Consider the following 13,649-nt stretch of genomic DNA (forward strand, 5'->3'; position numbering starts at 1 on the left):
CGACCCAAAAGTGTCCCGCATGCGCAAATTGACACGTAATAAGCACATCTACCTAATACGTAAACAACAACAACAAAAAAGCGCACTCTTCAAGTTTAATGATTTTCTTTTTTTGTTTGTTTGTTTGTTTAATTATCTGGTTAGTGTTAAAGTGTGAGGTCTCATGTGTGTTTTTCTTTCTGAACTGAAATGAAAACGTGTAGCCTGGTAACGAGGGTTGACTCCTAAATGTCTCTCTAATTTCTATATAAGTGCACTACATGTTACTAGGAAGTAATGGATTTTTAAACTCTATATAGTGCACTCGAGCTTCAGTAGGCAGTCATTTGGGATACGGCCGCTGTATTACCAAACTCTTAATTCAGGCTTAATAATTTGCACATATTTATTTCGTCATATTAATAAACTACATTTTTATAAATATTTATTTAGATTGTTTATAGCCAGCTGAATTCTGCAACTTCTCTCAGCGCTGGCTCAAGGTGCATAAACACCAGTGCAGTTTGCTATGGAGATGAGGCGAGACCTGGCGATGTGGTACAGGATGGTTTAAGTTATAAATCAGTTATAGAAACTGTTTTATTTAATCAGGCTAACAGATAAACATCCAGGTCCCTACCAAATCCACCATTAGCTTGATCAATTCTATAAAAGTCTATTTAAATTCTAAAAACTGTACAAATGTTGTTGTTTTCCACCAAAGAGGCGGGATTAGCCAACGCAGAATAGTGACGTTTGTCTCTTGTTGACGTGTAGGTCGCATGAATGCGACCTGTCCGGTCAGACTGCAGTCGCATGTGAAAATATCGGATATGCATCGGATTTAGGACCACATATCCAAGTGGCCTGGGTCGCATGTGAAAAAATCGGATCTGTGTCGTTCAGATTGTCAATAACAAATCGGATACAGGTCGCATATGGGCAAAAAAATCGGATATGGGTCGTTTCAGGGTGCAGTCTGAACGTAGTCTAATTTTCTGTAAAGCTGCTTTGTGGCAATGTCTGTTGTTAAAAGCGCTATACAAATAAACTTAACTTGACTTGGATGAATGAAAACCATCAGACATTGGAATGACAAATTAAGATTCATTGTGCTCCCTGCATTTATTGTTACAGTGTTTTTTGTATTTTGGACAAATTTGGTAATATGTTTAATTTATTATTATTATTATTATTATTATTATAAATGTATATAATAAATGTCATTTATTATTATAATTGTAAAATGTTTTTGAGACACATTGCAATATCTCCTTCAAATTAGATTGTAAAATAAGCATTTAAAGGACTGAAAAGGTGCTACCATCAGGTGGGACTGTATAGCGTGTGTACTCTGGGAAGTAATCTTCAAGTTTGGATTTTCCAGCCAGGATCTTCTCTGCCAGCATGTCCTGTTTGTTCAGGAAAAGGATCACTGAGATGGTCCGCAAAAACCTACAGGAGTAACAGAGAGACACAGTCAAGTACTCGCATGTATTCACAATCTTTATCTTCACTGCTTTTCCATCAGATGGTGTGATACAGCATGATAGAGTTATTAATTTGAATCCAAAGCTATCTTTTCCCTGATTGAATATGTGTTAGATTCTAATTGAATAACGGTATCCATAAATGTAGAAGGGGCTTTTTGGAGTTTGCGGAGTGGTGACATCACTTCTTAAATGCCAATGCAGCTTGAGTCATGATTTGATACTGCATGTTGAAATATTCCCTTTTGAAACAAGAAGTCAGGAAGTGAGCATGTCAGAGATGGAAACTCGAGTTATTTACATTACAGGCATTTAGCAGACGCTCTTATCCAGAGCGACAGACAACGAGCATGCACACGTGCACACACACACAGTGCCCGGGGGGGGGCAGTTGGGGGTTAGGTGCCTTGCTCAAGGGCATTTCAGCCATGGATTTTCCTGCCGGTCCAGGGAATTGAAACAGGAACTCTTTGGGCCCAAGGCCACTTCTCTAACATTTAGGCCATGGCTGCCCCATGTTATTATTTGAGGTGCACTTGAGTAGCACAATGACTGACTTGTGACTCGACTCAGGCTTTAACTTGACTGACTTGCTACATGACTGGTACCCATGACTCATGATATTTCAGCCTAGATAAAAACAAATAAAAAAAAAGCAAAAACAAATACATTATTTCCATTTTTGACCTTTGTCAGTTTTCTGTGTCAATTCTGTGACAGCCATGCTCAATAGTTTACTGCAGTGCTATTCACATGCAGCTTACAGTGGTGATATGCAACTCCAGTAAAGCAGCAGGGTCATCATCATTAGGTGTCCTCAGTATATCAATAATATCAATGTTGATGTCCTCAGTACAAATCACTCAATTCACATGAAAATATTGCAAAACAATTTTTTCAGTGTTTTCATGAATACATCGGTATATTGATATTCATCTTAAAGGGACACTCCAGTACAACACTAGCATTTGATATGTTGTTTGTTATACTAAAAAGTATTCTGTTGCACAGATTTGAACTTCACTGCCTCACCATTTTGGCAGATTTTACTATGTTGTTTTGTGTCAGTACAGAGCTCAGTTACTTTACTACCCATTAGTAAATATAAGTAAAACGGGGATTCCCTCTCTCTCAATTAATCCCACTCCTTCAACACATCTCTCCCTGCCCATTGACCTCTAAATGAATTTTAACTGCATGCATACAAAACAACATGCACTTAGTCCATCAGTGTGAAAATGCCTTCTGAATACAGTGCCAGCTGTGGGGAAATATGAAAAACAAAACAAAAGCTTAAAGGTGTCAGGTGTTTTTACTGTTTTCTGAAAGAAATAGTTATCAGCTTTCAGCAAGGATGTCAATACACGTTAAAAGAGAATGGAAGCTCATGAATTGCCTCTGCAGCCACACGCAAGGAGGAAGTAAACTGATATGAGCCAGTTAGCTAATATAACTTGATTTTATCATGTATTGCTGTTTCTTTTTTAGAAACATATTTTACAAACATTGGTGGCTAATTTATATCTCTCACTGTTTTTCATGTACACTGTCAGAAACTGAGGTACAGTAGGAGGCCATTTCTGTCCCCCAAGGTACAATCTACACTAATGTAACCCCTAGGGCTCATTATTGGCTCTCAAGGTAATGGTATGTATCTTTTTTGAGCCAAAAAAGTACATATATATTCCCAAGCAGTATTTTGAGGGTACAAATAAGTACCTTAGAGGGTACTGCCCCAGTGACAAGCTTTTGTACCCCTAAAGGCACAATAATGTACTTTATTTTTTTGAGAGTGTAGATGACTTGCATGTTGTTATACCTCTTGTGCCATCTAGCATTTATATTAATAGCTTATGTTTTGTTTGTCTCAGTCATGTGCTACTGTCATCAATGACTTTGTCAACTGGTGTGGAAATAACAACCTCCACATCAATGCCAGGAAGACAAAGGAGTTGGTGATAGATTTCCACAGGAGAGCACCACAGATTACACCAGTGAACATCCAGGGTTTGGACACTGAGATCGTGGGGGAATACAAATACCCTGTTCACCTTTACAATAAGCTGTACTGGAATACCAGCACAGATGCTTTGTACAAGAAGGGCCAAGGTCATCTCCACCTGCTGAGGAGACTGAAGTCCTTTGGAGTGTCCAAAACACTGTTGAGGATATTCTAGGACACTGTGGTCGCATCTGCCATCTTCTTCGCTGTGGTCAGTTGGGGACGTGGAAGCTCTGAGAGGGACAGGAAAAGGCTTAACAAGCTGGTGAAAAGGGCCAGCTCTGTCCTGGTCTGGAATCCGTTGAGGAGGTTCTTTTTTATTATTCTTATTTAAGTCTCATTTTTAGCCTGTTTATCTTTTTTTTGTTAATTTACACACATATTCCATCCTCATTATTTATGTTATGCTGTGTAATAGCATTCACTACCTTGGTGAAACATCCCCTGTGCAATAAACTTTACTACCTGGGGCAATATTGTACTTCTATTTCAGTTGAAAGTATTAGTGCAATATTCTATTTCAAATGAAGTACTATTCTTATTTAAGCTCCATTCTAGCCCATGTTTTTACTTTGTGTGTGTGTGTGTGTGTGTGTATACACACACACACACACATATATATATATATATATATATATATATATATATATATATATATACACACACACACACACACAGTGCACAGTGGATCTCTCAATCGAGTTCAGTACACTCAATCACAATCATGGGGAAGACTGCTGACTTGACAGTTGTCTAGAAGACGATCAGTGACACCTTGCACAAGGAGGGTAAGCCAGAGGTGGTCATTGCTGAAAAGGCTGGCTGGAAAAGGTGGACAAGCAACAGGGATGACTGCAGCCTTGAGAGGATTGTCAAGAAAAGTTGATTCAAGAACTTGGGAGAGTGGACTGGACTGAGGTTGGTGTCAGTGCATCAAGAGCCAACACACACAGATGTCTTCAGTAAAGGGGCTACAATTGTTGCATTCCAATATCAAGCCACTCCTGAACCAGAGACAATGTCAGAAGCATCTTAATAATAAAACAAAAAAAACTTTATATCATGCCTATACTAATAATCGTTGTAAGCGCATCACTATATAAGTCAATTAAAGTATGCTAACTATATGCTATAAAAAATTAATGCTAAAATATGCTAAATATATTGTTAAAACTAATGACAAACACTATTATAACCAAGATAAATGGCCTTCTCGAAATAAGTGAGTTTTCTAAAAGGAAATTATAGAACTTGGTAACGGCTTGGTAACCTAGTCTAAAAGTACCCATAGTCTTTTGCAGAATAACCTCATTCTTTTTATTTTTTAGATTTTCAGATAAGAACATTCAACTTAAACCATCTAGATTTATAGTTCATGTTCGATATTATTGACTAAACATGAAATATCCAGAAAAATACACAGAATTATGACTTTATCAGGCTTTTTTGCTCATAAACCAAGATTGAAACTTCAGTGAAAAGGAAGTTTTTTTTGTAAACTGTGGGTGGTAAAAGAGAGCAACTGGACTTGCTTGAAGATTCTTGAAGACGTTTCACCTCTCATCTGAAAGGCTTCTTCAGTTCTGTCTGACTAATAGGGAGTATCAGGTATTTATACTCTCATGGATGAAAAGCAATCCTAAGGTGTCGTTGAGTCATCCTGTTGGTGTGGGTCACCGGGGCCTGGGTGTGAACGGCCTAGAGCAGCGTTTCTCAACCTTTTTTCAGTCACAGCACCCTTCAGAAGTATGCAAATTCTCAAGGCACCCCCATATAAAATATACGAAGTCACGCTGACCATATGCTGACCCCGGCAGTGACGTTGTGACATGGGAAAGGGGGCCGTGAAACAAATTTTGATTCCAAATTTTGATTTGGAATTTTAATTCATTTTATTTATTTCAATGTTAGAATATATTATTTTTTAATGGCACCCCTAACAAAGCCAGACGGCACCCCAGGGCGCCGCGGCACCCCGGTTGAGAAAGGCTGGCCTAGAGAGTCGTTGGGGTGATCAATGGGTTGTTGATTCTCTCTGTCCTCCTGTAAGTCACTGAAAACAGCTGGGTTTTAGTGTGCATTCAGTTGTCTGGAAAGTGTGCCAAGGACTGCATTGTAGGTGGCTGATAAATGGTGTCTAGACCACCACCTCTGTTCAGTGATGGCCATTCCAGGTTGACAAAAATGCTTCTTTAACTCCTTGCTCATACCAACAATCCTCTCTGGCTAAAATGCGTACATTGCAAGCCTGAAATGAGCAGTGTTGTATAGTAACAAAGTAAAAATACTTCACTACTGTACTGAAGTACATTTTGGGAGATTTTGTACTTTACTTGAGTTTTCAAATTTTTGAGAACTTTCACTTTTACTTCACTATATTTTTTAACTTAATTGCATACTTTTACTCCGATACATTTTCAAAGAGCCATTTAGTTACTTGTTACAAAAAAAGAAAGGAAAAAAAATGGTGTTTTAACCCCACTGACTGCCACGAAGTCAGGACGTGCCTGGGCTTGTTCACCACTTGTGCATGACAACCAATAGGCTACACCTGTTGGCTTCACCCAGTAAGCAGAAAGCTAGCTTCGCAATCAACAGCCCTGATGGAAGAGGAGACGGAGACAGCAGCTACTTCGGCTACAAATGAAGAGGAACCTGATGATGAGCACCCCTGTCCGTATTTGAACACAATGTTCTCTTACGTTGATGTGAAGGATTCGTCCTATCGAATGAAGTGCCTCTTATGCCTTCCAAAAAACGTGGAAATTCTATCTTATAGAAACTCCCCGTCCAATCTAAAGAAACACATCGAGGTAAGTTCTAGGTTTATGAAATTGTTACAGTATATTCCCGTTTCAGCAACCATAGTATGAATATTCTAGACACAATTGTGAAACCTTGAGCATTCCTGTACAAATGAACTTTGTTCTTCGGTTCCATGCGGTTTTGGCATTTGTTGGCTGTAGCAGGCTACCTAGCTGCGAGCCTTTTCGGCTCAAGGAAAGGCATAGCTGTAAGTGTAAGGAGGACGAATAGGGAAAACTGGCATACAAGTTCAAAATGGAAAAAAAAACATTAACACAATTGAAACGAGCTTTGTGTGTGCTTCTGCTATCTATCTGCTATCTATCTGGATGCCTACCTATCTGCTATCTATCTGGATGCCTACCTGTCCTGCTCAGCTGACCACATGGATTTGCTGAAGTCCTTCCCTTCTGTTTGCAAGCTGTCTGTCAAGCTCAACATGCCACTGCCAGCATCAGCAGCATGCGAAAGGCTGTTCAGCATAGCAGGGCTCGTTTTCAGCCCACGAAGAGTACGGCTAAATTCTAGGCATTTTGAAAGCCAGCTGCTTTTGAAGATGAACAGAAAGTTTTACAGTTTCAAGTGATGGCGGGGGTTATGTGCAAGGATGACCTCAAAGGAGGTTTAAGTTAGAGGGGAAGAATAAAAAGGTCAAGGGCAAAAGTGTATATTGGGGATGGGGAAGTGGGGCTTGAATGTGCAAAAAGAAAATCTGTTGGTGCTATGTTAAATGTTAAGATTTAGTTTATAAAGTGCAATAACGGTAGCAGCTCTTTTTTGTTTTATATTTTGTCTTGATGGTGTGATGTATGCCTCATTTTCAGTACTATTTTATTTTTCAAAAAAAGGTTTCAAACTGTGGTCACCCTCTTCAGATGCCAGATAAGCTTCAGTTTTCTCCAAATTACTTTTTTCTTTTGATTATTATGACAGCAATTGGTCGTGTATGCACCTCCATAGTTTATAAAGTGCAATAACAGTAGCAGCTTTTTTTATGTTTTTTTTTCTTAATGGTGTGATGTATGCCTAATTTTCAGTACTTTCTCTTAGTTTAAAAAACAAAGGGAAAAAATGAGAAAAAAATGTCAAAACTGTGGTCTCCATCTTCAGATGCCAAATAGGCAGCTTCATTTTTCTCCCAATTAATTTTTTTCTTGTTTATAATGGTTGTGTGTGCACCTCTATTTTCAGCAGTGTAATTGCTTATCATGAACCATTGGTGACAAATAACCTTCAGTTTACCAAAATATTAAAAATATTACAAATTCAGATTGCCTTTGCTTGTTTACTTTTACGTGTACTTTTAATTACATTACTTGAGTACATTTATTTTTGCATTACTTGTCATACTTAAGTGCAAGAAATGTCAGATACTTTAAGACTTTAACTCAAGTAACATGTCAGTCAGTGACTTTGACTTTTACCAAAGTCATTTTTTGGAAGGGTACCAATACTTTTACTTGAGTGTGAGTTCCCAGTACTTTATACAACACTGGAAATGAGTGTCGTTTGTTGTTAAGATGAAGATAGACAGCAGAGTCCTGGCCTGAGAACTGGCTCTCCTGTGTTGAGCCATGTGCCTGTGAAGCGGTTGTTTTGTTACCCCAATATACGTGTCTGTGCATCCCTCACTGCACTGAATTGCATACACGATGTTGTCCTGTTTATGTCTGGCTATTCTGTCCTTAAGGTGGATCAGTTTCTGCTTCAGGGTGTTACTGGGTCTGAAATGTACCGGAATGTTGTGTTTGTAGAAGATCCTCCTGAGTTTCTCAGATAGACCAGAAATGTAGGGAATGACAATGTTCTTGCGTTTGTTCCTGTTATTCTCCTTGTTCCTTATGTTCCTTTTTCTGCTCTTGAAGAAAGCCCAGTTGGGATACCTGCAGTTCTGAAGTGCTTTCTTGATGTGATTTTGCTCTTTCTCTTTTCCCTCTACCGTTGTAGGAATGTTCTGAGCCCTGTGTTCACTCTCACTTATCCTCGCTGGCTCGTGAGAGCGTGGTGCCTCAGCAGATGACCCTCCAGTTCGTTCTGTTCTCGGCAGCGAGCCAGGCTGTGCGGAGCTTAAGTCCAGCCTCTCTCAGGTCTGCCTTAAGCTGGTCAAGCCACCTGGTCCGGGGTCTCCCTCTGGGGCGGGACCAGTGGGGTGGGGCGGGTTCCCTGATCAGGTTGGCCAGCTCGAGAGGTGGTGTTGTTCTGGCTATGTGGCCGAAGAAACGGAGGCGGGCTGATCGGAATAGTCTGGAGACTGGTGGCTGGTTGGTCAGCTGGCGTACTGTGGCATTCGAGGTGAAGTTGTACCACTGGAGCCTCAGTATCCTACGCAGACACTTGCTGTCAAAGGCATCCAGGAGCCGTTCTTGAGTGGCTGTCAGGGTCCAGGCTTCTGTGCCGTACAACAGGATTGACAGTACCAGGCTGTTGTACAGTCTGATCTTAGTGTGGAGAGAGAGATGACTGTTGGTCCAGATGGTGGAAAGGGCTGCCATGGCTGCAGTAGCCCAGCCAATGCGGGTCCTGATGTCTGCTGTGCTTTTGCAGTCGGAGGTCAGGATGCTCCCAAGGTAGCTGAACTTCTCCACCACTTCCACCTCCTGGGTGCTGATTACTGGTGTAGCTGGGGACAGTTTGAAGTTGCTTAGGCTTTGGATCTTTGTTTTGTTCCAGCTGATCATCAGTCCCAGTGGTTTGGTTGCCTTGTCCATGACCTTGAGGGCGAGGTGGAGGGTCTGAACTAATTCGGCAAGGATGGCCACATCGTCCGCATAGTCCAGATCAGAGATGGTCACGTTGCCAAAGCTAGCTCCACAGGCACTCTGAGCCACAGTGCTTCCCATCACATGGTCGATGGTGGTGTTGAAGATGGTTGGTGCCAAAATGCATCCCTGCCAGACACCGCTGTTTATGAGGAAGGTGTCTGACAGCATCCCGTTCACTCTTACGCAGGAGACTGTGTTGGAGTAGAGGAGGGACAGCAAGTCCAGCAGTTTTGCAGGGACTCCCAGGAACTTGAGAATCTTCCACAGAGCTTTCCTGTCCACGGAGTCAAATGCTTGCTTTAAATCCACATAGGCCTCCTGTACTCCTGTTTCATCTCTGCTAGGAGCCTAAGTGTCAGGATCCTATCGACTGTGGAGCGGCCTGGGGTAAATCCACTCTGTTCCTGTCGTTGCTTCTGGAGAAGAAGCAGTCGCAGTCTGTTTAGGATAATGTGGGCAAACACTTTCCCTGGGACGCTCAGCAAGGTTATACCCCTGTAGTTGCTGCAGTTGCTCTTGGGGCCCTTCTTCCAAAAGGGGAGAATGATTCCATGACGCCAGTCAGTAGGGATGGTCTCAGAGTTCCAGACGCAGGAGATCAGAGAGTGCAGTTGAGCCCTGTGTTGCAAGGTCCTAATGACCCCCAATTGTGGAGCAAGTGGAACATAAAGCTTTGACCACTTTTTCAGGAGTTGCTCCCAGCCACTGGTTCAGATATGTGGATGACACCTGGGTTAAAATCAAAACCCATGAGGTGGAAGCCTTCTCTAAGCACATCAATGCAGTGGATATCAACATCAATTTCAGTTGGGAGGACGTTAGTGGGAATAATCTAGCCTTCTTGGATTGTGATGTACACATTAGACAAGACAGAAGCCTTAGCATTGAGGTCTACTGGAAACCCACATACACAGATCAGTACCTACTCTTCGACTCACACCACCCACTGGAACACAAATTGGGGGTGTTCTACAAACACAACATTCTGGTACATTTCAGACCCAGTAACACCCTGAAGCAGAAACTGGTCCACCCTAAGGACAGAATAGCCAGACACAAACAGGACAACGTAGTGTATGCAATTAAGTGCAGTGAGGAATGCACGGATTTGTATATTGGGGAAACAAAACAACCGCTTCACAGGCACATGGCTCAACACAGGACAGCCAGTTCCTCAGGCCAGGACTCTGCTGTCTATCTTCATCTTAACAACAAAGGACACTCATTTCAGGATTGCAATGTATGCATTTTAGCCAGAGAGGATCGTTGGTATGAGCAAGGAGTTAAAGAAGCCATTTTTGTCAACCTGGAAAGGCCATCACTGAACAGAGGTGGTGGTCTAAGACACTATTTATCAGCCACCTACAATGCAGTCCTTGGCACACTTCCCAGACAACTGAATGCACACCAAAACCCAGCTGTTTTTAGTGACTTACAGGAGGACAGAGAGAACCAATAACCATTGATCACCCCAACGACTCTCTAGGCTGTTCACACCCAGCCCCCAGTGACCTACAACAACAGGATGACTCAACAACACCTTAGGATTGCTTTTCATCCATGAGAGGATAAATACCTGATACTCCCTATTAGTCAGACAGAACTGAAGAAGCCTTTCGGATAAGAGGTGAAACGTCTTCAAGAATCTTCAAGCAAGTCCAGTTGCTCTCTTTTACCACCCACAGTTTACTATGATCTGGATGACTGAGAATCTTCACAGAGAAGTTTTTTGTACACTTCCAGACATCATTGAACATGATTTTTTTTTAAATAAACACCTTTTCTTAACTTTTTGAAAGTGTTTCAGAGAACCAAATATTTTATGATTAAATACACAAAAGACACTTTTTTATGCAGATCTGTCTAAACCAAAGTTGATAGAAAAGCTACTTCCGGTTTTAGTTGTTTTGGAACTTTCTTGCAAAAGTAAGCAAAATAATTTCACGAGACCCAGATAAACATGTATTTATAATTAATTAACACTTATATGGATGTTTATTGGTATCATTTTCAAGTAGGAAAATAACAAAAAGTTAATTTAGATCATATTACACAGTAGAGGAAATTTTAACTCTGTGGATAAAATCCATTTTTTCTTCTTTTCTTCACATTAGATAAAGTCAAATAGAATAGTTATTCATCATCATCATTCTCTTCTTCATTATCGTCCTCACCAGTGTGTTCCCAAACATTGTGGGGATTTTGGCACTGGTTACTGCACTGGTAAGCATCTGTACACAATAAGCCATTCCTGTTGCACAGACAGTGGCCAGTTGAACAGTTACCAGTATATGCACACATGACCTAGAAGTCTAAAGCCAGTATCTCACTGGGCTGCGACAGCTTGTGACAAATTGTGAACGTCATTCGCGAGAGAGTTTCAAAAGTGTCTTGAAACATTCGCGGGGCTTCTCAATTTCCTCGCATGAGTTGCAATGTGTCGCTCCTTCGTCGCTGAAATTTTGAACATGTTCAAAAAATTTGTGCGACAAAATTTCTCTCAAAATAGCCGCAAATGCGTTGCTGGTGTCACAAAGCCATCGCGAACCCTTCTCAAGTCAGTTTCAGTGAGGCTTCCTCTACTTCCCTGCCTGTCGAGGGAAAAACGGGCTGCAACTAGTTGGAAACACAACAATTGCGGTAAAATATGCAAATATCAATTCAGTGCAATTCCAAGTGAAAATTGTCGCTAATTTGCATATGTTATCGCAATTATTGTGTCTCCAACTAGTCGCGGGCTGTCGCAGCCCAGTGAGATACTACCCTAAAAGTGCTGCTGGTGCAGGAGGAGGGGACATCCAATGTAACACTATGTGGCTTTCCTTAATTATCCATCCATGCCCCTCAGGTGATGGAACTTTGGGATTCATGACCAATGCACATTGTCAGACAGCAGCTTGGTAGTTTGCTCATATTGAGGTAGGTGGAAAGTCTTCTATCAGGTCAATGTCCTTAGTTAGCAACTCCAGCAACTTTGATTTATTGGTCTTACCCAGTGAGCCATCAGCAGATGCAAGAGACCAGGATAAAAGTCCAAGCGAGTACTCAAAAACTTCACAAAGATCCATGGATCTTGTCTGGGCTACGACCAGAAGGCGAACTAACAGATTCCTGTCTGCATTTATCATAACATCCCTTCCAGAGATCTTAACTTTGGAGAGTGTTGATGATGCAAAATTGGCCAGTTTTAAACTTCTTTAGTGGATCGTGAAAGAGAACTTTAGAACTCAGCAATCTCTTCTTGAAAAAAACTATCATCGCTTCTTTCCCTTGGTTGTGTGCTGTATGGAGATCATTCTCTATCTTCATTGAGGCTGTTAATCCTGATGCCAAGTGGCAAATCTCTTCATCATCTGTCTGTGCAAATGGGTTCATCCAATTGTTAAAAATTGTCTGCTCTTTCTTGACATCTCTCTCATCAGCTGTCATTCTGGCTTTATCCATTTCCTTCACAACATCGTCCCCATCAGTCATAAGTAACTCAACCATCTCTCAGCAAGCTTGGGTGATTGCTGCCCATTCATGTAATGTAAGCAACCATTGTTGTACTGCTCCCTAATTTAGGTTGAAGCCAATGATTCCACCCTAGGTTTTGGTATCTTTATTTATGGTTTATTCAGTGGTTTAATCTACATCGATTTGGTTGAATGAACTGCAACTGCTTCGTTGAACAACAAAATCACCAGTTTGGAAGGCTTCATGGACAGTAGCCTATTTTTCCTGCAGTGACATCATGTCACACCAATACACAGAGGTATCTTGAATAGCTGATGCAATCATATGCGAACATCCAAGGAATCATATCTCAAATGCACGAGGTGCAAGTTCCAGTCACCTTTTCTTATTGAATGGATGGATCTCACCACTGGCAATGGCATGAGTGTCAGTCCTGCGTGCTGTGGCGCATGCACTGAAAGGCGCGCCTTGGGCTGCGCGCATGCTGAGTGAGCTCCAGCATGCGTGCCGTGAACAAGGTGTACCTGTTCTCAATTAGTGAACTAAGTGCTGGGCTATTTAAGGACTGCGCTGAAGCTAAGACATTGCGAAGTATACGCCACGTTCAGTGCACATTACCGAGCCTTGTTTCCCGTGTTTGTGGTTTTCCTGGTTTCTCGACTCCTGTTCCCATTTCTAGTTCTCGTTCTCGCTTTGCCTCCGACATCCTGTTTGCGCATTTGTGGCAGCAGGGGCGTAGCCAAGCGTCGGTCTGTGAATGGAGGGTGGAGTCAGGGAAGGTAAGTGGTGGAATCACTGCACCTGATGGGAATTAACCTGTGTTTGTGTGTCTTCCCCAGTGACCGCGCCCTTTAAAAGGAGAGAGAGAGAGCAGAGAAAGGGAGCTTTCTCCCCAACCAGAAGACTTGTGTGTGCATGTGGCTGGGAGAATGTGAAAGGCTTAGCTGAAAAGCTGAAAATAAAGAGTTTTGAGAACTCAGTTCTGGCCTGCCGTGCTTCTATGCTCTACCCACCTGGTCAGATACAACAGCCTTGACCAACCCTTTGCCTGTTTTCTTGTTTATGACCTTGCCTGCTGATTTGGACTGTTTGCTTTTGTGTGTGTTTGATGCACTTCATATATATATATTATATGTATTGCACTGTATCATAATA

At 41.6% G+C, this 13,649-nt stretch overlaps 1 protein-coding gene across 5 annotated transcripts in view; it reads right to left on the minus strand.

Annotated features, from left to right (window-relative positions):
* The window catches only part of gnal (guanine nucleotide binding protein (G protein), alpha activating activity polypeptide, olfactory type), a 236,572-nt gene that overhangs the window by 29,671 nt on the left and 193,252 nt on the right, over positions 1–13,649 (minus strand). For all 5 annotated transcript variants that reach the window (XM_060900076.1, XM_060900078.1, XM_060900079.1 and 2 more), the window contains one exon: positions 1,304–1,434. In XM_060900076.1, the coding sequence (XP_060756059.1) occupies positions 1,304–1,434 (131 nt within the window). The remainder of the gene's footprint in view (positions 1–1,303; positions 1,435–13,649) is intronic.

This window comes from Neoarius graeffei, chromosome 19 (assembly GCF_027579695.1).
Source record: "Neoarius graeffei isolate fNeoGra1 chromosome 19, fNeoGra1.pri, whole genome shotgun sequence".
NCBI lineage: Eukaryota > Metazoa > Chordata > Actinopteri > Siluriformes > Ariidae > Neoarius > Neoarius graeffei.